We start from the raw sequence: 24,031 nt of genomic DNA on the forward strand, positions 1-24,031 counted from the left end.
AAGGTTTCTTTTTTCTTTTTTTTTTTTTGCAAAGGTTTCTTAAAACACTGCATAAACACACCATTAAAGGAAAAAATGGATAAAGTAGATCTCACAAAAATTTATAACTTCTGCTCTTTAAAAGACATCACTGTTTGCAGATGACAGGATACTATACAAAGAAAATCATAAAGATGCCACCAAAAATCTACTAGAGCTTATCAATGAATACAGTAAAGTTGTAGGATACAAAATTAATACACAGAAATCTGTTGCATTTCTATACACTAATAGCACACTAGCAGAGAAATAAAGGAAACAATCCCATTAACAATCATGTCAAAAAGAATAAAATACCTAGGAGAAAACCTACTTAGGAAGGTAAAAGATCTATACTCGGAAAACTGTAAGACACAGATGAAAGAAACTGAAGATGACACAAACACATGGAAAGATATACTGTGTTCATGAGCTGGAAAAATTACGTTAAAATGACCATAATACCCTATAGAGTCCAATGCAACTGGATTCCTATCAAATTACCAATGGCACAGAACTAAAACAATTTTTAAATGTGTGTGGAAACACAAAAGATCCAAATAGTCAAATAGTTGTTACACGTCCAGTTCTAACTGTTGCTTCTTGACATGAATACAGGTTTCTCAGGAGACCAATAAGGTGGTTTGGTAGTCCCATTTCTTTTAAGAATTTTCCACAGTGCGTTGTGATCCACCCAGTCAAAGGCTTTCACACAGTCAATGAAGCAGATGTTTTTCTGGAATCCCCTTGCTTTCTCTATGGTCCAACAAATGTTGGCAATTTGATCTTTGCCTTTTCTAAATCCAGCATGTACATCTGAAGTTCTCGGTTCATGTACTGCTGAAGCCTACCTAGATTGAAGAATTGAGCATAACCTTGCTAGGATGTGAAATGAGCACAACTATATGGTAGTTTGAATATTCTTTGGCATTGAGGGTGGAATGAAAGTCGACCTTTTCCAGTCCCGTGGCCCCTGCTGAGTTTCCCAAAGTGAAAGGTGTTACTCGCTCAGTCGTGTCCGACTCTTTGTGACCACACGCACAGTAGCCCACCAGGCTCCTTTGTCCATGGGATTCCCCAGTCAAGAATACTGGAGTGGGTTGCCGCTTCCTTCTCCAGGGATTAAACCCAGGTCTCCTGCATTGTGGGCAAATTCTTTACCGTCTGAGCCACCAATTTGTCTTCTACCCCCTTACTTCTACAGAAGTAAGGGGGTAGAAGACAAATTGGTTAAAGTCAGAAGGAAAGCCCCAGTTCGAAAATTTTTTCAGTGGGTCAATTCTAAGCAAAAGTAACACCTTAAGCGTGACTGTGTCCATGAGTAAAAACCCTGAGGGGGGGGGGGGGGGAAACAACCCTGGAAAAGGGTACAGTAGGCTGACCACGCTGTTGATGAGAAATACCAGGAGATTTGCAGTCAGAGATCAGATCAGATCCTGATTCTGCCACTTACTACCTCTTCACTCTGGACAAAAGTAAACTGGTCTCAATCTCTTCATCCACAACATGGGAATAATATCACCATAATGAATCGAGCGTTTGCTTAATTTCTAGTGTGGTTACATTTGGAAATGAGACCTCTATCTAATAATTCGGGTGAAATGAGGTATGTCATAAGGATGGGGTCTGATCCCATAGGATTAGTGTTTTGATAAAAGGAGACACTAAAAAACTTCAACCCCTCTTTCCTCTTCTCCCTCCTTCCCTTCCTCCCCAAGGAAAACCCTTGTGAGCACATAGCAAAAAGCCAGCAAGAGAGTCCTCAGCAGAAACCTGGACTCTTAGAACTTTGAGAAAATAAATTTCTAATGTTTATAAGCCACCCAGTCAGTCTATGGTATTCTGTTATGGCAGCCTGAGAAGACTCATAGAATTACCTTTGTAAAAGCTGTAGAAAGGATTACATTTAATAAACTACCTGACCTAATCTATGGTAGTTATTTTCATTATTATATATACAATAAAGTGGAATAAGAATTAAGAAATGAGAAAGGTTAAAATAATTAAAACAACGACCATAGATGTAGATATGGCCACTAACACAGACAAAGGCAAAGAAGAAAAAAGTAACTGAGGTAATTTAGATTTACGATAGACACAGAGTCGGACATGACTGAGCAACTTTCACTCACTCACACTTATTTAAGGAAGCAAAAGAGAAGCAAAATTTAGAATGAGCAAAATAGATACCTTGCATGAAAATACTGAAGTTAACTTTTCTTTCTGGCCAATTACAAACAAAAACACATCTTCCTAACAGAAGAAAATCCCCTGATAAAATTCTCTTTACCTACTGCTCTACATTTTTCATTTGAACACGTAACACCAACCAAGTTGCAAATCTGCAGCTTTCTTACTTCCTATTTATATTAACAACTCAACTCTAAGTGCCAATCTTACTCCATCCCTCTATCTGTATTTCTGCTTTCCCTATGCCTTTGTGGTTTTTAACTCCCTACTGCTCATCACTGCATTATGTGGTAATTCCTGCCATCTAGTGGAAGCACAAAATAGTAAGATAAACATTTAAACAAAAGCAACAAAGCTCTGTTTCTAACAAATTATAAGTACTTCCCTCATTAATAGTAATTAAACCTAAGAACAAGGAGAGAAAAGCTGGAAATCTGGGCCAATGCAGTACAAGTACTAGAAATCTTGGCTAAAAAAACCTCCCCTGATGTTCTCAAATATGTAATATTCAAAGAAATATTGGTCCTTGTCTTCCATGTATGGTTGGTTTATTTTTTGAAACCCATGGAAAACAGAGGTAAGAACCTAAAGTAAAGACTCTGCAAAGGAATTATTTACCATGGGCAGTATAAAGAGCAGAAGCAGAAGGCACAAGCTTTGGGTTTTGATTCTGCCTCACCTACTTAATAACACTTAACCTCTCTTAGCCTCCATCTTCCCATCTGTAAACTGAAATGTTACCAAACTCAAGAGCTTTAGTAAGGGTTAAGGAGGTAAGAGAAATACTTAGTTTTTCAAAAATAGCCATTATTAATAAGAGAAATGAGATGTCCTGAAAACTGTATTCCCAATAGGACCACAAATAATTCCAATAAGGTAACATGAAAGCAATGTGTCTGCCCACAAACCTTCTGTTGGCTCAGATTTGTAAAGAGCATATATTTAATTTATTTATAAAATATATCCAAGCAACTTTTCAGAGTGATCGAGGGCAAAGTATGTAAAAACCCAAAAGAAGGGCAACCAAAAAAGTTAAGGCATAGCTTGTAACAATGGTGCAAGAAAAGCTCAAATGGAACACATTATTTTAATTTAAGAAAATTCCACTGAGTATCAGAAGAGTTAATATCTCTCGGGATAAACTAAATTACTTTCCAGAGTTAGAAAACAGCTGTGGAGATGTGATCACAGAGTATGAAGTATTAGTAACCTTTAAGAAATCATAGAGAACAATAATGCCAGCTTTTCAACAAAGAAGAGAAAAAGTGGTTTAAAATCGATATATCTAACAGCAATCTCAGGCAATAACTACATTGTATACTGGAATTTAAGAAAGTGACCTGTGAACACACAGACAGGGATGTTGTCATTAGATAAAACATTAGGAATGAGTATTGTTCACTAAGAATCAGTCATCTATAAAACCACCTTAGGAGGTTTTTTGTTTTTGTTTTTAAATGGAAAAGGGAGGAAGGAAATTGGTGGAGGTCAAAAAAGCAAATTTTATGGGGTTATAGTGTGAAAAGTCTTGTATATCAGACTAAGAAAAACTAATAGAGGTTTTTGAATTGGGAGTAGATGATGTATAATACTTTTTAAAATAGAACTTTTCAATTTTATAAATTTAATAATGCCAATAATGACAGCATATGGGTGCAAGAATGTAGTAAGGTGTAAAATGCAATATAAATAGGTTGGTACCAAAGTTACTACACCATCAGAAAGAAATAGGAATCTATAGAGTATAATATCCCTTTAACTCTCTGTGTCTAGTGGGGAAAACAAAATAATTAAAAGGAAAAAGAGAGATCAAAAGAAAAAAGCTGTTTATTCCACAGTGAAGCTGCAAACTGCCACCACCAATGACAACTCTTACAATGCCTACTTGAGTTATCCTGCAGATAAGAATTAAAATACTTACCAATAAAAAGACTTTTTAGTCTTCTGTAGTCTTCTGTTACATCAAAATCATCACCTGCAAATATTAACATGGGTTTTGTTCCCTCAGGACATTTACTATTCTAGGAAATAAAAAAATGTGATTATATAATTATCAAGTCTAAACTGTTTATATGCTGATTTTCAAGTAGTCAATATTTATAGCGACCCATTTTCATATAGCTGTCCTAAAACTATATTTATGAATACTGATTTTACTTACCTTTCTTGGCCCCACTGCAAGGCATGTGGGATCTTAGTTCCCCAATCAGGAATTGAACCTGTGACCTCTGTAGTGGAAGCACGGTTTTAACTACTGGAATGCCAGGAAGTCCCTATGAATACTGATTTTAGACTTAAAACTACAGTGGGGATTCTTTCATTTACAGAATTTTTTATACTAAAAAATAATTTTTTCACTCTACACTCTTAGTATCAAATTAATAAGTGATTAAAGAATGAGGTAAGCTACTTTCTATGCAAAGAATAAAATAAAAAGCTAAGCTGCAAAACAAACACATCTAACGGCCAACATTTCAGAGCTGAAATAAATTTAATTTCTTTGAATTATTTGTAACAATGTGCTTTTCCTACTGTGTCATTTGTAGTATTTTAAAATGAAAACTAAATAAACTACCAGCTAAACATTCACATGGGAAGCAATATGCTATACAAGCTACAGAAAATATGGGCAGTCCTCACTCAACAGAATCAAAGCTCTTACTACAAAAAGTATTTTGTCTAATTCTGGCTTTTCTTTTTCTTTTTTTTTGGTTGCACTGCATGGTTTGTGGGATCTTAGTTCCCAAACCTGGGATTGCACTCAAGGTCCTCAGCAGTGAAAGCTCAGAGTCCTAATTGGACTTCCAGGGAACTCTCTAATTCAAGATTTTCAACACCAAAAGGAATTGTGAATTTTTGTTTTACCAAAGTGGGGGAAAAAAAATCAAAGAGAAAAAATTCTTTAACTAAAGGATTAATTTAGGGAAGAAAAGTGATTGTTGGTCTGAGCTTTCCATTGATTCTAATATGTCTACTGTGACACTAACCAAGGATTTTCCAAATTGGGGGATGAGGAGGTGGTAAGACAACAAACATCCTCTGTTGTTGGACCAGAGGTCATTTGTTGCTTCCCTCTTCACCATGACCACTCTTGTTGACATTCTCTGCTTTCAAACTGAACTTGAACTGTCTACTTAGGAGATGGGCTAAGTCTGACTGAGGGCCTGAATAGACCTTCCAGACCCACTGACTCTTTCGTGTTCATCTGTGCCTAACTTAAATTTTAAATCATCTCATTCCTTACGCTTATTCTATGCATAATAACCATCCCTAGAATTTTCATTATCTTAGAAAACAAGTTTCTAGAATAATCACTCTATTTCCTGGTAGTGTCTAATCACTTGTTGCTTAAGTGTTAACAAAAGGATAAAGCTTGGCAATAAAAGTGGGCAAGTCAGAAAAGAAATGCCTGGTAAAGATGTCTTTAAAATGAGGAGGTGGAAATAAAGAGGAAATAAATCTGGAGAGAAAGTGCAACAAGACATGCAACTTCAAAACAAACTAAAAGTATAAGCTTGTATGATAACCAATAACGGGTCATAGTGAAGGGGACTGGCTAATAGCCTATGTAGGGATTGCCAATGTAAGCACATTCTCATCAGTTAATGAATTTTATAGTTATGGATATGTTCTATGAATGAAAATTTAGTACTCAATTTAAATGGTTCTTGTTAAGAACAAGCTGCCAAACAGTAATGATTTGGTGGTCCAGTTTAGAAGCTACACAGTGACAGGGTATTTCTTTGCTCTGGAAGGGAAGTATAAAGAGCAGAGGGGTTGGCATGTAGGCATCAGCCAGCACTCACACCCACTAACTGGTGACCATACTAGCAGCCGTGGCACTGCTCATCTCCAGAGATTCATGCACAGCCCCAGAGAGAACCTGTAATACACTGTAATAAAATGATGGCATCTACAATAAAGCATCACAGTTTATGTATTTTTCAGAATACTTTTCAACATATTATTTTCACTGATAAACATTTTCACATATATTATCTCAATTGACATTGTTACACCTATGTAACACCTGACTGCCAATTGTGGGTCAGGGAAATAACTGACTTGTCAGGCCACAAATGTCACCTAAATGACCAACAAAGGCTTCAAACTCAAGTGTTCTGTCTCTAAATCCGGTCTCACTGTTCTACCCGGTACCTGAGGAGGCTCATGTAGCTGATTAAGTGGGGATCTGATAAAAGCTCTTTTTCAAATCTACAGGAAATCTAGACAGCATGTCCTCTTTTTAGGGGAGGCTGGGAAAAGGAGTGATTATATATTTGCTATAATTCTTTCAACTATACCAAGATCCTCAAAGATCCATAAACTGAGAACAATTACATAACCTTCCATTAAAGACTTCAGTATCCTTTCTTTCAAAATTCTTGAGTCCTAATGCTCCCCGGCCTTTGGGCTAAGAACAAGTATAGAACCAAAGTCCTTGAGTCCTAATCTTAGTTGTACCATTTGCTATATATATGACCCTAGATCATCAACAGAATTCCTCTGGGCCTCTGTCACCAAATCTGTACAACAGGGAAAATAATTTCGGCCGCAGAGGGCAGTTAAGAGGTCATAAGTGAAATGTTGTGTTTGTTGGACTAGATTAAGCCAGGAGCAGAGGTCAGAGGGAGCAGAAGCCCAATTTGGATCCAGGAGCTGCATGAGGACAGTTTTCTTGCTTTTCTAAAACTATTTACTACTTTATATTTCATAATCCCAAACAAAGGAGACACAAAGGTGCCAGTCCTCAAGGGAGAAGTGAGCTAGCAATTTGATGTCTAGCAGCCAAAATACTCTAGGATCACCTAGAGCTTCCCATGTTTAGAACAGGGTTCACGTTGAAAACTGTGAAATTTCTGAGGTTCCCCAAAATAGGTGCAGAGGGAGAGGATAGCACTTCTACTATGGGCCTAAAGGAGAGTTAGTAACAACTCTGAATTCTAACTGCCTACATATGTGTTATACACTGTAAACATCTTCCTCTTTTTAAAGATAAAATGAAATTGTGCTTTTTAGTTTTTAGAGCAGACTAGAATAAAAACCAAGTTCTTTCTCATTTTAAGCTACAAAACTGTATCCTTACTCTTCACCACAAGATGTCACTATTGCCCAAGAGCAACATAAAATGCTTTTTAAAAATCAATTATCTTACCTTAATATCTTTAAGGGAGACAAACTTCTCAATACCTAATTCAATCATATCCAGCACATGGTAGTCATACATACGACCTAGAAAAAAAATAAACTCTCTTTTAATCATTTGTTTTTCCAAAAGAGCTACCTTATATTCACCTACTTATCTGCCTCTTTTTTTTTGTCCTTTTATCTCCCAGACATGTTCCTTCTTTCTTAAATTTTCAACTCGACCTAGAATGAACTGTTACAACCTTGGGGCTGGAAAGGATCTTAAAAGATCACTTAGCCAAACTTCCTTATTTTACAGAAGAGCAAATGAAAGTCCATGGAGGGTAATGAACTTGCCATTGAGTCAGTGACTGTGCCAATCCAAGTCTCAATACAGAGCAAGGGTTTATTTTCAAATATGTTTATTACACAGGTATTTATTAGGGAGGGATCACTTTATGTGAGAAAGTATGATATTTTTTTTCCCCAGCTCTAATATTGATTTTAGGATATATGTTTTATAGTCAAAAAAACCTCTACAACTTGATCGAAGGTGATATTTACATACTCATCCTTTACCTGCAGACTGGTAGATAAATAAAAGCTAGCTTAGTGTTTACTGGTTACTCCTGAATACCATCAATCTGAGCCACAGAACTGACTCTATAAAATAAAAGTATTAGAAAGTAAATGACATTTACCTATTACTAGATTATTTGGCCGCTTCTTATTATGGGAACCAAACATGAATAAAGAACAATCTGACTTCTTTGAAAAAAATTCCTGTAAAACCAAAGAAATTCCATTAAATCAATGCATAAATATAAGAACTTTAAGAATTGTACTTCTCTGAAATACAAGGTACTCAGACTGGAAGGGAAGGGGTAAAACTGTCATTATATGCAGAAGACATGATACTAAATACAGAAAATCCTACAGTCCACACAAACACTATTAGAACTGATTGATGAATTCAGCAAAGTAGCAGGATACAAGATTAACATACAGAAATATGCTACATTTCTTTATACTAACAAGGAACTACCAGAAAGGGAAAGTAAAAGAAAAAAAAAAAAAAAAAATCCCTTTTTAAATCACATCAAAAAAAAAAAAAGGCAAAAAAAAAACAACCTAGGAAAAAACCTGCCCAAGCAAGTGAAAGACTTAAGTGCCGAGAACCATTAAGACAGTGACAAGGGAAACTGAAGATGATTTAAAGAAATGAAAAGACATCCCACACTCTGGATTGGAGGAATTAATATTGTTAAAATGGCCATACTATCCAAAGCAATCTACAGATTTAATGTGATCCCTATCAAATTATCCACGATATTTTTCACAGAACCAAAACAAATAATCCTAAAATCTACATGGGACCTATATATAAAATTTAGGTCCCTATATGGGACCTAAGGATCCAGAACTGCCAAAGCAATCCTGAAGAAAAAAAATAAATAAAGAAGGAGGCATAACCCTCCCACATTCCAGACAGTACCACAAAGCTACAGTAATCAAAACAGCATGGTATTGGCACAAAAGCAGACTATGCATCAATGGAACAGAAGACAGAGCCCAGAAATAAAGCCACACACCCACGGTCAATAATCTTCAATAAAGAAGGCAAAAACATACAAGGGAGACAAGACAGTCTCTTTAGCAAGTGGTGCTGGGAAAGCCAGACAGCTGATGTAAATCAATGAAGTTAGAACACACCTCAACAACACACATAAAAATAAACTCAAAATGGCTTAAAGACTCAAATAAAAGCAAAAATTAATAAGATCTAATCAAACTTACAAGCTTCTGTACAACAAAGGAAACCATAAACAAAATGAAAAAAGCCAACGGAATGGGAGAAAATATCTGAAAACAATGAGGCGAATGAGGGCTTCATTTCCAAAATATACAAACAGTTCATACTACTCAATAAAAACAAAAAACCAACCCAAACAATGGACCCAAGACCTAAATATTCATTTCTCCAAAGAAGACATACAGATGGCCAATAAGCACATGAAAAGATGCTCAACATAGCTAATTATTAAAGAAATGCAAATCAAAACTACAGTGAGATACCACCTCACACAAGTCAGAATGGCGGTAGTGTTGGTGGTGATTTAGTCGCTAAGTCATGTCAGACTCTTGCAACCCCATGGACTGTAGCCCACCAGGCTCCTCTCTTCATGGAATTCTCCAGGCAAGAATCCTGGAGTGGGTTGCCATTTCCTTCTCCAGGGGATCTTCCCAACTCGGGGATTGAACTTGAGTCTCCTGCATTGTAGGCGGATTCTTTACCAACTGAGCCACCAGGCAAAATGACTATTAAAAAAAAGTCTAGGGGACCTCCCTGGCACTCCGGTGGTTTAGACTGCACCTCCACTGCAGGGGGGCATGGGCTCCATCCCTGGCTGGGGAACTAAGATTCCACATGCCACATGATGTGACCTGAAAAAATAAAAAAGTCTATGAATAAAAAATGCTGGAGAGGGTGTAGAGAAAAAGGAACCCTCCTACACCATTGGGAATATAAGCTGGGTGTAGCTACTATGCAAAATAGTATGAAGACTCCTTGAAAAACTAAAAACAAGGGCTTCCCTGATGGCTCAGTGGTAAGGAATCCACCTGCCAATGTAGGAGACAGAGTTCAATCCCTGGTCTGGGAAGATCCCACATGTCACGGAGCAACTAAGCCCATGTACCACCAGTATTGAGCCTGTGCTCTAGAGCCTGGGAACTGCAACTACTAAGCCCACATGCCTGAAGTCTGTGCTCCACAAGAGAAGCCACTGCAAACAGAAGCCCGAGCACTGCAACCAGAGTAGCCCCTGCTCACCACAACTAGAGAAAGCTTGTGCAGCCACAAAGACCTAGCACAGTCAACAATAAATTAATTTAAAAAAACCACCAGCAATAACTGAAAGCTGAGCTACCACAAAATCCAGCAATCCCACTGCTGGGCACATATCTGGCAAAAACTCTTAATTCAAAAAGATACATCCACCCCAAAATTCATAGCAGCACTATTTACAACAACCAAGACATGGGAGCAACCTAAATGTCCATCGACAAATGAATGGATAAAGAAGATGTGGCGCACACACACACATGCGCGTGCACACACACACGCACACACAGAGTGCAATACTACTCAGCAATAAAGAATGAAATAATGTCATCTGCAGCAATACTGATGAATCTAGAGGTGACCATAATAACTGAAGGCAGAGACAACAGCATATAACTTGTATGTATAGCCTAAAATATGACACAAATGAACTTATTTATAAGATAGACACACACACAGAAAACAAATTTACAGTTACCAAAAGGGAAAGAGGGGTGGGGAAAGGATAATTTAGGAGTTTGGATTAGCAGATTCAAACTATCATACATAAACAACAAAGTCCTACTATACGGCACAGGGAACTATATTTGATATTCTGTAATAAACCATAATGAAAAAGAATATGAAGAACATATATATGTATAAATGAATCACTTTGAGGTATACCAGAAACTAACTCAACATTGTAAATCAACTATACTTCAATTAAAAAGAAAAAAAAAAAAATTTTATCTCTAAACTAAAAGCAAAACGTCCATGAGTCTTTTCAGCAGAAATTAAAGACATAATAAACTAGACAGGAATAAACAAAGGAAAAGGTCTTTATTTGCAGCTTTTTATTTAAACTTTTTAAAATTTGAGGTACTTAGGGAAAAGATGTAAGTTAAAGACTAAAAATAAATGAAAACTACTAGGTTAATAAATTTTAAAAGGCCATTTATTTTCAGTTATGTAGTTATTTTGGAATAGCACATGAAGTATTCCATTACAGGACACACATGAATATACTACGGACTTATGTGAATTAATCAATTTATGGTGTTTTGGGATATCTATAAATGTATTCATGAGTTTACAAGGCATTTAACTACTTTTCATTGCAAACTTCATCCATGCAGGAATCTTGTCCGAGAATCTCCACACCATTCCAGCTGTGACTAGTTCCACTTTGTGTACCAAGCAAGGACTAACTGACAGATCTATGATGTTCCTACCAGTAAGAGATTTTCCTCCATTTGGCTCGCAAAAGTATTGACTTCCATTACAGATTTGAGAGAAGAGGAAATATAGTTATGGGGTATCCTAGACAGTTTCTTCTACATTAGTACCTATACTTTACATCCCACATATTGATACTTTGATTTAGTTAATAGAGAGTCCCAATCTCAGCACAAAAATTAAACTGAGTATGTTCCAGTTTAGTTCCAGTACAGTTGGAAAAGCTTCCTAAATTTATTTATTCATTTATTTTTGGCTTCACTAGGTCCTTGTTGTGGCACATGGACTTAGTTGCCCCACAGCACATGGGACCTTAGTTCTCTGACCAGGAATGGAACCCACATCCCTTGCATCTGAAGGTAGATTCTGAGCCACTGGATCATCACAGAAGTCTAAGCTTCCTAAATTAATGGCAAATAATTAAAGAACATGTGAAGAAACCATAATCCTCAACTTCTTTATTGAGTCCAAGACCTGAAGTGTGGGTCCCTAGTTTATCATTCATTCCAGTGTTGAAAGAAGTAAATGGGACAAACAACTACCTACTTGTCTTTCTACTCCCTATGTAGAGGATAGAGTCAGAAAGGCTAAGAATTCTGGCTTTGCCATTTACTATGGGATCGGTCAACCTTTCTGAGTATCAGTTTTAACGTGTAAATCAAAGACAGTAAAACCTCCTGCAAAAATCTGCAAGAACCACATGAGATGTCATATGTGAAAGCAATTTACACTGGGTCTGGCACCAAACAGGTGTCCAAAAAATGCTTTTTAAATGTCCAAATTAGTGAAAATCCTTTCTTAAAAAATTTTGTTTTTATATTCTCATGTTAACATCCCAAAGGTTTCCATAAACTGCCTTTCACATACATGTATACATGTGGTGTGTGTGCTAAGTCGCTCGGTTGTGTCTGATCCTTTGAGATACCATGGACTGTAGCCCCCCAGGCTCCTCTGTCCATTGGGATTCTCCAGGTTGCCATGCCCTCCTCCCGGGGATCTTCCCAATCCAGGTCTCCCGCATTGCAAGCAGATTCTTTACTGTCTTGAGTCACCAGGGAGGCCTATATATAGTACTTATCTGTCATCCTTGTCCATAAAGTCCACTTTTTATTAAAATTCTAGAGCAAGAGAAGTCAAATTATCTTCAAAAGGCCAGATAATAAATGTTTTAGACTCTCTATATACTTTTTTTAAAAAAGCTTTAAAATTGTAAAACCATCTTAGCTCGTGAGCCTCACAGAAACAGGGATTCAGCCCACAGGAAGTATATTCCCCAGTTCCTGTGCACAATTCCAAGACTGCAGAATAAGAAGTGTGCTACTGGGGGATGCGCAGTCAGGAGGAAATCAACCAAATTCCTAACATGACCACTGTTTCCACAGCCATTTGGAGCTCTAGCAGTATGAAATTTATTACAGCCAATGAAATATATCCTATTTCTGGAAGTAGAAGATCAAAGAGGGGAAAAGCCACAATGTCAAGCACAAGAAAAAATGTCGTTATCAACACTAGATTAAAAAAAAAAACAAAATGCTAAAGATTCTACAACATAATACTTCTACAGTGGTCACTCAACTAAAAGCACCATGGTATTACAAAATAAAACCAGCCCTGGATAAGTCATGTATGGAAGAGATAGAATTCTGGGCTAGACTCTATATACATTTTTACTTTCACGATCTCTTCAACAAATGACTGAAAAATTCAAGACTGTGATAAAAGCAACTTAATTAAAAAATGATGTTTATTTTGACAATATTTTTCTTATTATAATTTTCACTGCAGTTAGATGCCACATTAGGATAAGATGCTCAATTTCAGTTTTCTAAGTAATTATTCAGATTCTATTCAAAAACTTTTCTTATTAAAATTCACTAAGCGAAAGAACAAACTACGGGACTTCCCTGGCAGTTCAGGGGTTAAGACTCCAAACTTCCAAAACAGAGAGGGCACAGTGGGTTCAGCCCTGGTCGGGGGAAACAAAGATCCCACATGCCATGCAGCAAACATACAAACAAGACAAGTAATGGTACTCCTGCCAAGAGAACATAATTATGTTCTCATGTTTAGCAATAAGTCAGATAGTGTTCCCTGTTTTAAAAATATTCGAAAAAAGAAAAGCAAAATTTTTAAAAATCAAATTTGCATTATAAAAACAGATCCATAACAAACTTCCTTTGGACAATCCATTATACAATTATACACTTAAAGTATAATTAACTCTTTAAAATTCTATCAATATACACGCAGGTAATGAACACATACTATCCACAGTGAAGCATAAGATCTACAGTAGTATTTTTGGAAATAAAAAAGTCTTATGCCCCCTGTATGCTGCATCAAAATTTTGTAACAGGATGATTTCTAATTCAAAATCATAAGTTAGGACTACTATTAAATTAAATGAATTAGGCTGAATAATCACTTGTATGCCCTCTTAAATCAGAGATTCTTGTACTTACCAATGATGTCTGATCCTCAAATGGCCTTGTAATATTTTTCCTAAAGTTAAAGAAAAATGACTGTAATTTTAGTAATTTTAATAAGCAATTAACCCATAACAATAAGGTAGTAATATTAAATAAAGATAATTATATATTCAGATGATCAAAAAAAGAAGCTGGAAGATATTTATTCATTCAAAGATTTATTTAGTGCCAGGCACTGTTCTAGGAGCTAGGGATACCATAATACCATGTCAAACAAGATCCCTGCTTTCATGGAGCTTATATTCTAGAGGAAAAATAAACAATTTCAAAAAGTTCTAACTGTTGTGACAAAAATAAAACAGGGCACTGTGTTAGTGTGAAGAATGGAAAATGATTATTTGAGCTGAGACCTAATAAATGAGGAGTTAGCGATGGAAAAGTTTTGCGGTTAAGAGTAATCTAGGAAGAGGAAACCAAGTAAGAAAAGATTCTGAGATGGAAACAAGTTTAGACTAGTCAAGAAACAGAAAGACAACAAACATCACTGGAGCTTAATGAACAAAGAGTTAATGGTGGGATATGAGGTCAAAGATGAAGACACGGTCCAGAAAATGTAGGGTCATGGTTGGTTCAGGTAAGGAATGTTAAGTTATTAAAAGAGTAACAGGAAGCACAGGGGGATTTTAGACAAGAGAGAGATATGACTGGATTCAAATGTTCTTTTTAAAGGGTTGCTCTGTCTACTATGTGAGGATGGAATGTAGTACAGCAAGAGTGAAGAGGTCAGTCAGCAGCTATCACAGTAATCCAGGAGAGAAAGAAAATGGTGGGCTGGACCGGCAGTGGTAGCAGTGGAGATGGACAAACAGTGGATAGAGAAATGTAGAACGCTATCTTCCCATGCAAAAGGTTTGTTCAAATATGCAAGAAGAAACTCTGCTAAGAGACACAAAAAACTAATGATGCTGGTTGTTCTAAGGAGAGTGTGTATTTATATTTTCACTGTATATTTTTGAATTTTTAGTCATGTAAATATAATACAGTTCATAATTTTTACCAATTTAAAGAGAAATAAAATCATATATACAACATGATCTCAATTTTGTTTAAAGAAAAAAAATAGATGTACAGACACAAAACTACATGAGGAGAAAATATACACAGTGTTTATCTATGAGTGATTATTTACTCTTTTCCCAATTATTTAAGATAAATATATATTACTTTTATAATCAATACAAAAAGTTATTTAGAAAAATGATGCAAGACAAATCAAGAAAAATTACTGCAGCATTTATGATTAACAGCTAAAAGCAATTCAAAAGTAAACAGAAGACAGAAATTACAAAGAAGAAAAGAAAAGGAGAAAGGCTCAAATGAAGTCTCTGGTAGTGGAGTGGAATTGAAATCAATAGTATGAACTCATGAATTATCAGGAAATATCAGTATCATCTCAGGGCTTTTTAAATATATAGATAAATATAAAATATAAACAAATACAGACGTGCATACATGCATAGGTTAATGTACCTATGTACATTTTCAAACTCTTGTCTGCTAGAAGAGTGATGACACTCCAGCAGCAACTGAGCCTACTTAACGCCCAGATCTCTGTTTCTAAGTTATCTTCCTCCAGTGTCTGGAACCAGGACTGATTCCAGGGCCCTGGCAATGAAACTGCAAGATGAGCACAGAGCATCTTGTGATGCCAGAAAGGAAGTGCTCAAACACAGGGGTATTTTGAAAGGGCACACAAGCCAACCTGCCAAAGATTCCAATGGCCAAAGGGAGAACAATTTAGCAACAAAATAAATCATGACAGCACTGAACCCTAAGGAACATAATAAATATATAGTCCACACCGACATAAATAAGTAATTTAAACAAATGGAGGAGAAGGGACTGATTTTCCTTACAGAATCCCAGTTAATAAATAAAGAGGCAATGAAGGGAAATAGAAAACCCCTACACCACCACAGTAAGCACTGTTGTAGACAGGATTCACTGATGGATGCTAAAATGAATAAGCAAAAGTTTAAGGAGAACTAGGATTACTTAAAAACTTATAAGTATCTCCTCTAAACATGTTAATTACAAAGGGGAAATATCAATAACAACTTTATAGTGGGGAAATCTAGGCAGACACCACTTTAATCAAACTTAACAACATGAGTATGAAGATATCAAGTATTCCTTGGTAAAATATACTGAAAAGGCACATCACTTTTGTGATATTATTGCCAAAAATGCACAATCTCAATCTATTCATAATATAAGACAAGTCCAAACTGAAGGATATTTTACAAAATAACTGACAAGTACTCATCAAAAGTGTCAAGGTCATCAAAGATGAGGAAAGGTTGAGGAACTGTCATAAATTGGAGGAGACTAAGAAGACATGACAACTAAATACAGTGTGGGATCCTAGAAGAGGAAAAGGATATTAATGAAAAAACTGGCATGAACGAAATCAAGCCTGTGATTAAAAAGTAAGTGTGTACAAATTACTGTCCCAATGTTCATTTCTTACTTGTGGTAACTGTACTATGGTTACAAAAGTTATAACATTAAGAGATATAGGAGAAGCGTATATGGGAACTCTACTATTTTTGCAACTTTTCTGTAAGTCTATTACTATTTCAAAGTAATACATACATCCTATGATTACAGCTTTGTAAGAATGTTCAGTACAAATGAATACACAGGTGGTAAAGAAAGAAATTTTGAAATACTCATAGCTATGTATGTAAGGAAATGTACTATCTTTTAAATAAAATATTTTTCTAAGTCTCCCATAAAGTGATTGGTTGTTACTTTTATAATGAAACAATGTAATTAAATAAGTAAAAGAAATCACACTTACTTTTTATACAGAATGCCATATGGTTTCTTCAATGCATACTGTAAAACATAATTTATAGCTTTCAAAACAAAACATATTCTGAAAAGCAGAGATAAAAGTGAAGCACTGTAACAGTCATTATGCAAGATTATCCTAGCTCCTGAATCCTATTCTGATATCTTCTGCATGACTCCCCTTTGATCACATATAACTTGCAACACAAGCTTAATATTCTTAGGACTTTCCTAATTAAAAATTTCTATGCCCTTTCAATATTCTATCCAATTTAAATGATTCCCTTCACTTACTTAAATTCTAGCTTCATTTAACCTGCTCTCTTTTAACCATCCCCAATTATCTGCAATTCCCCAAATGTGTCATGCTCCTTCACACTCCCTTTGTGTACAAGCTTTTGCCTCAGCCTTGGAAGCCCTTCTCTTCCTCTTCTTGTTTCAACTCCTTCAAAAATGAAGCTTAACTGTCACCTCTAGGAAGCCCACCCTTTGTGACAACCCTCATGGGATTTTAACTCAGCCTCCCATCCTACTCCGTGACAGAGGATGAGATGGTTGGATGGCATCACCAACTCGATGGGCATGAGTCTGAGTTAAGCTCCGGGAGTTGGTGATGGACAAGGAAGCCTGGCGTGCTGCAGTCCATGGGATCGCAGAGAGTCAGACACGACCGAGCGACTGAACTATCTGACTGACTCCCATGCTACTCCGTGCATACCTCCAGCACAGAACATCATTCACAATGCTGTAACTTCTACTTGTCTGTCTCTCTCACTAGGCTCACTGAAGGGAGAGATTGTGTCTTATATAAATATTAATCCCCAGTATCCAGCACAGTAGTTGGTACTGTTGAAAAAATAAATAGATATAATATGCAGTTAGCTCATTTTACAAATTAGATATGTTCTTGAGGTGTGAGGAAATCAAATTCCAGTCACTGAAACCAGGTGAAATTTACTAAGGGAGATGTAAGGAAAACCAGTAGTCAGTGCCTTGGCAAGGCAAACAACCTCCAACTTTAGCTTTTTTCTAAGGTTAGCATTTCTTGAGGCAAGGTAAAGTTATCTATATATTTTTCAGCAACTCAATTAGTATGCTAAAAACTTTCTAAAATGATTTCAATGCCATTTAAAAAGTATGTATATATATATATATATAAATATACTTACCACATCTCTAAGCACTTGTGTTACTGTTAAATTTGCATTTCCCCCTTTAATCAACATAGCATTTTTAATATTTTCACTGAGTTTCGGTTCTCTCTTCTCAAGGAATCTCTTGGCTCTTTTTGTTTTGGGTTTTCTGTTGCGAAAAATCACAATTTACAACAACTTAAGACATTTTCCTCATATTACAAAACCAAGACTTATATGCAAATTCTGAAATATCAAAGAGACATTATATAATATTTATTATATTTATCTCATTTTGGGGGGAAATATTAACAAAATATATTCAGTTATTACTGAATATGAAATTATTAAATATTATTAAATATTATTAAATATGCATTAATTTCATTACATTTGGTCTTTAAAAAGACTTCCATTTTTATATTCCCAGCATCCTATTACTGTTTTCTAAATCTTTTATTAAAAAAACAAGGACTCAAGTGAATACTGTTGCTATTTTTACCCTATTATTTTTTCTTTAAACTTAGAGCAATCAAACCAGTACTCTGCACCCTAACACAATGAACTGCACAGCAACTGCTAGTCAACCTGTGAGCACAGCACAGGGAGGCTAATTACTGCTTATATTTCCTCCAGGTATAAGACCACAATGCCTGCCAAGAAGTAGCCAATGTCCCACTCCAATATCACTGCTGATAAAGTCAAATCCTATTGCCACCAACTGAGAATAATAACAACTGACACTTTATTACAGAGTTAGTCTATTAAGGTCTAATCTTTTACAGATGAGTCAGCTGAGGTAATCTGTCCAGAGTCACACAGGGTGGCATGTAGGCCAATCTTCAAAATGAGCTACATTTAAAAACTCACCTAGACCAATCATCCTGCAAAATATGAAAGGAAAACAGGGGCTTCCCTGGTGGCTCAAAGGTAAAGAATCCGCCTGCAATGCAGGAGACACAGCTTCGATCCCTGATCCGGGCAGATCCCACATGCTGCAAAAAAAAGTAAGCCTGGGCACCATAACTATTGAGCCCAGGAACCGCAACTATTGAAGTCGTGTGCCCTAGAGCCTGTACTCCACAACAAGAGAAACCAATACAATGAGGTACCAGAGCACCATAACTAGAGAGCAGCCCTCGCAGCAACAAAGACCTAGCACAGCCAAACATATATACACGCCCATACACATTTATACCATATATGGAAAACAAACTCATTATTCTGATTATATTCTGTCACATCGAGTAGAAGGCTTTTATACATTATGTTGTTCACCTCCACTTACACTACAGTAAGAATCTTGATTTTCCATCTGCCACCTACAGAAATAATTTCTCCTCTCTTAAATAACTATGATCTGCCTTTCTTCCGGTTCCATGTACACTTCGGGAAGGAAAAGAAAAACAGAATACACACATACATACTTTACCATACAGACTTTAAAAAACTCTCCTCCAGATAAAATATCAAGCACATATAAAGCTTCTAATCATTTACTGGTTGATAAAGATACACATTATTTTTTAAGTCAAACCAAGAGAGATTCAGTGCATCCACAGCCCAATAAAAGTGCTGTATGTTGCATATTCCTTGTGGTTTATTACTTCTGATTAACCAGCAACTTCATGGCAAATAGATGCGGAAACAGTGGAACAGTGGCTGACTTTATTTTTGGGGGCTCCAAAATCACTGCAGATTGGTGACTGCAGCCATGAAATTAAAAGGCGCTTACTACTTGGAAGGAAAGTTATGACCAACCTAGACAGCATATTAAAATAAAAAGCAGAGACATTACTTTGCCAACAAAGGTCCATCTAGTCAAGGCTATGGTTTTTCCAGTAGTCATGTATGGATGTGAGAGTTGGACTGTGAAGAAAGCTGAGCACCAAAGAACTGATGCTTTTGAACTGTGGTGTTGGAGAAGAGTCTTGAGAATCTCTTGGACAGCAAGGAGATCCAACCAGTCCATCCTAAAGGAGATCAGTCCTGGGTGTTCACTGGAAGGACTGATGCTGAAGCTGAAACTCCAATACTTTGGCCACTTGACGGGAGGAGCTGACTCATTTGAAAACACCCTGCTACTGGGAAGGATTGAAGGCAGGAGGAGAAGGGAACCACAGAGGATGAGATGGTTGGATAGCATCACCGACTCAATGGACATGAGTCCAGAAATTGGTGATGGACAGGGAGGCCCGGCGTGCTGCGATTCAGGGGGTGGCAAAGAGCGGACACGACTGAGCGACTGAACTGAACGAACCAGCAACTAATGCAAACACCTTGTACGTTTTATTAGCTGTTTATCCCCCAATGAGACAATAAACTAGGCTTACTCATCTTCGCAGCCCCCAGACCTACAGAGCGTACAGCAAATGGGCAAAAACCCCAGAATTAATGACCAAACGAATAATTTGTTCTTTTGATTATACGTTAACCCAGGTAAACCGCAAAAAAAAAAAAAAAAAAAAAAAAAAAAAAAACCCATAGCAAATCACATATAACTATTTAGGAGATCGAGAAACAATTTCTGGGCGAATTTAGAGCAGCGATTACCCAAGGATAACTCAAGAAACATGTACAAGTTTGGGAAAATGAGGAAATGAGCATCTCTCTGCGCTGAAACAAAGACTTTACCCACATTCTCGCAAATAATCCTCACAGTTCTATGAAGAATGACTATTATAAACGCTACTTTATACAGCAAACTGAAATTTAGGGGCGCGAAATGACCCAACCACAAAGTTCTAAGCTGTCTGTCCCCCATATCTGTCAGATTCGAGGCCAGTGCTCAGAGCCCCTCACTCTAACGCCTTTCTCACACATCTGCGAAAACCGAGACATTCCCAATTGTCTAGGATAAAAGCTGCCAAAGCCTTGGTGCCACCTCCACCTCCGGGCTCTCACACGCGGACTTCCCCGCTCTCCGTCTCCCCTCAGGCGGCACGAAGAGAGACCCAAACCAGCTGCTCCATCCACCCGGACTGGCAACGGGTGTGAGGAAGCAGCGTGGGCGGCAGAAGCGCTGACACTCCGTACCGCTACAGGAGCCCGTTTTGCGCCAACGTTACCCGGGGAAAGAACCCAGTGCACTTACACAACTCTATCCAAAGCGTCCATCGCTACCTCAGGGGGAACCCGGTGAACGCACGTGTACCGCCCGCTGACGCGCTAGGGTTGTGTGTTGCCGGAGGCGGAACCGAACTTCCGGAAACGGAAGTTGAGTGTGACGCCACTTCCTGGGGCCGAAGTGGCCCCCTGGAGATGCCATCGGCTGGGGAGGAGGGACTATGTTCCCTTGGTTACAGGTTTTTGCGTGGGTTCTTTTCAGAGTTAACGCTCGCTTCTAGGAACTTGATGTACACACCTGTGTATGATACTGGTCAGGGTTCTTGGCCTTCCCTCAATCAATAGAAATTGGAGAGGCCAGCCGAGAAATTAAGGCTAGGTTTTTGGGAGGCTGCTGCGCCCGCGGGAGGGACTAAAACCAAGTAACCGGTTCCCTTGCTTGCTGGGAAGGGGGCGGGGCAGGTGAGCTGGTTCCTTATAAGGCGTGAGGACAGGGTGTGTACAGGGGTGGTCTGGAGCGGTGGCTCGCCTCTTAGGTGGTGTTGAGTGCACTAGCATAGTTTTGCTCCCAGCTCTACATAAGTGGCAGTTGAGTTTTGTGTGTGTGGGTGTGTGGTTTTTTTTAAATCTTGTCCATAAGTTGCTCCAACTGCCCATGCACAGTTATTTTTAGCCTCTTATGGCGTCTGTGTATGTCATTACTGGAGGAGAGGAGACTTTTGTCCAGGTGCAAGCATTGCAGCACTGCAGGAAAGGTCCCAGGTCAGAGCCTCTCTCATGTCTGTATCTGGAACCAGCTATTCAAGGAACAGGTGGTGTTCATCTGGGAATCCCCCAGGATGCTAGAAAGGTTGATGGCATGGTAGGAACTCACAGTCACTAAAATGATCAATGTGCAATATGCACCGTTGAGCAAATCACTAAAATGATCAATGTGCAATATGCACCGTTGAGAAAACTGTGAGATCAGTGAGGTAGAGTTTATAACTGCCATGGTGCCCGGCACATAAAAGGTATGGAGAAAATAACACCAAGATCCTTACTTCCCCCCTATGTTTCAATTGTATATTTTGGGTACCATGTTAGTCCTGTAAAGTGTACAATTTCTGTGGTTTTTAGTGTATTTGCAAAGATGTTCATCTACCACCACTAATTTCAAAACATTTTTATTACCCTTCTCATAACCCAGTAGCACTTCCCACTTTTCACTCTTGTCGATCCCTGGTAACCACTATGTCTCCATAGATCTGCCTATTGAGAAAATACCATATAAATGGATTCATACAATATGTGACCTTTTTTGTCTGGCTTATTTCACTTACTGTGTTCCCATGTGCTCATGTTTATGGTTCACATGTGTTGTAACATGTATCAGTACTTCATCCTCAGTACATTCATTTCTTTATTTAGAACTGGGTAATGGTTCATTCTGTGGATATACCATGTTTGCTTATCCATTCAAAAATTTATGTACATTGGTGTTTCCACTTTTTTTTAAGATTATACCTTATGATGCTTCGAATATCCATGTTCAAGTTTTTGTGTAGACTTCTGTTTTTAATTCTCTAGAAGTAGAATTGCACAAGGCCACCCTGTTTGACGTTTGGAGGAACTGTAATACTTTTCTGCCTGCACCATTTTACATTTCTATTAACAATGTAAAAGAGCCTGGAATTGATTTTTCTATTGCTACTGTAACAAATTACCACAAATTTACTATCATAAGATAACACAAATTTATTATGTTACACTTATAGAGATGGTTGCTCCTTGGAAGAAAAACTGTGACAAACCTAGACAGCATATTAAAAAGCAGAGAAATTACTTTGCCAACAAAGGTCCATCTAGTCAAAAGCTATGGTTTTTCCAGTAGTCATGTATGAATGTGAGAGGTAGACTATAAAGAAAGCTGAGTGCCAAAAAATGATGCTTTTGAACTGTGGGGTTGGAGAAGACTCTTGAGAGTCTCTTGGACAGCAAGGGGATCAAACCAGTCAATCCTCAAGGAAATCAGTCCTGAATAGTCATTGGGAGGACTGATGCTGAAGCTGACCGCACTTAATGTCTTTGGCCACCTGATGCAAAGAACTGACTCACTGGAAAAGACCCTGATGCTGGGAAAGATTGAAGGTGGGAAGAGAAGGGGACGACAGAGGATGGCATCAACAACTTGATGGACACGAGTTTGAGCAAGTTCTGGGAGGTGGTGATGGACAGGAAAGCCTGGCATGCTGCAGTCCATGGGGTGGCAGAGTCAGACACTACTGAGTGACTGAACTGAGACCTCTAGAAACCAGAAGCCTAATTTTACAGGTCTAAAATTGTCACTAGGGCTCCATTCCCCCTAAAAACTGGAGGGAGAATCTTTTGCCTTTCCAGGTTATATAAGCTGTTTGCATTTGTTGGTATTCCTGTATCTTAAAAAGGCATCACCCGAACTTCTGTTTCTACTGGCATAACTTCTTTTTCTCTGTTACTTGTTTGACTCCCTCTTATAAAACTCTTGCAATTACATGTTGCCCACTTGGATAATCCACAATTATATCCCCATCTCAAAATCCTTAACCTAATCATATAGCAAATTCCCTTGGGCAAGTACAGTAACATATTCACAGATCCCTGCGTGTAGAGCGTGGACGTGTTTTGGGGAGAGCATTATTCTAAAAACCACAGGTTCTAGCTTCTCCACTTATCTCCAAAATTTGCTATTGTCCATCTTTTTTCATCAAGCCATCCTACCTAGTGGGTATAAAGTGGTAGCTCATTGTGGATTTCATTTGTATTACCCTGATGACAAGTGATTTTGAGCATCTTTTCATAGGTTGATTAACCATATCTTCTTCCAAAAAAATGTCTGCTCAGATCCTTTGTCTTTTTATTGAGTTGCAAGTTTCATATATTCTAGATACAAGTCCCTTATCTGATGGATAATTTGCAAATATTTTCTCCAATTGAATAGATGTCTTTTTTTCCTAGATAGTGTCCTTTGAATCGAAAAAGTTCAATTTTGCTGAAGTCCAGTGTGTCATTTTTTTTTATTGCTTCCACTTTTCATGTTTTATCTAAAAGGCAATTTCCTAATCCAATGTAGTAAAAGATTTATACCTATATTTTCCCTAAAGAGTTTTATAACTTTAGCCCTTACACTT

At 37.6% G+C, this 24,031-nt stretch overlaps 1 protein-coding gene across 1 annotated transcript in view; it reads right to left on the reverse strand.

Moving 5' to 3' along the window:
* The window catches only part of RPF2 (ribosome production factor 2 homolog), a 37,281-nt gene extending 16,261 nt beyond the window's left edge, over positions 1-21,020 (reverse strand). The window contains exons 1-7 of the mRNA XM_065911380.1: positions 20,911-21,020; positions 17,853-17,985; positions 16,691-16,728; positions 13,861-13,900; positions 8,037-8,118; positions 7,364-7,440; positions 4,130-4,229 (exon numbers count right to left, since the gene is read on the reverse strand). Of these exons, the coding sequence (XP_065767452.1) occupies positions 4,130-4,229; positions 7,364-7,440; positions 8,037-8,118; positions 13,861-13,900; positions 16,691-16,728; positions 17,853-17,985; positions 20,911-20,933 (493 nt within the window). The 5' untranslated portion in view covers positions 20,934-21,020. The remainder of the gene's footprint in view (positions 1-4,129; positions 4,230-7,363; positions 7,441-8,036; positions 8,119-13,860; positions 13,901-16,690; positions 16,729-17,852; positions 17,986-20,910) is intronic.
* Positions 21,021-24,031: the final 3,011 nt, after the last annotated feature.

The sequence above is a fragment of the Muntiacus reevesi genome, chromosome 19, assembly GCF_963930625.1.
Source record: "Muntiacus reevesi chromosome 19, mMunRee1.1, whole genome shotgun sequence".
NCBI lineage: Eukaryota > Metazoa > Chordata > Mammalia > Artiodactyla > Cervidae > Muntiacus > Muntiacus reevesi.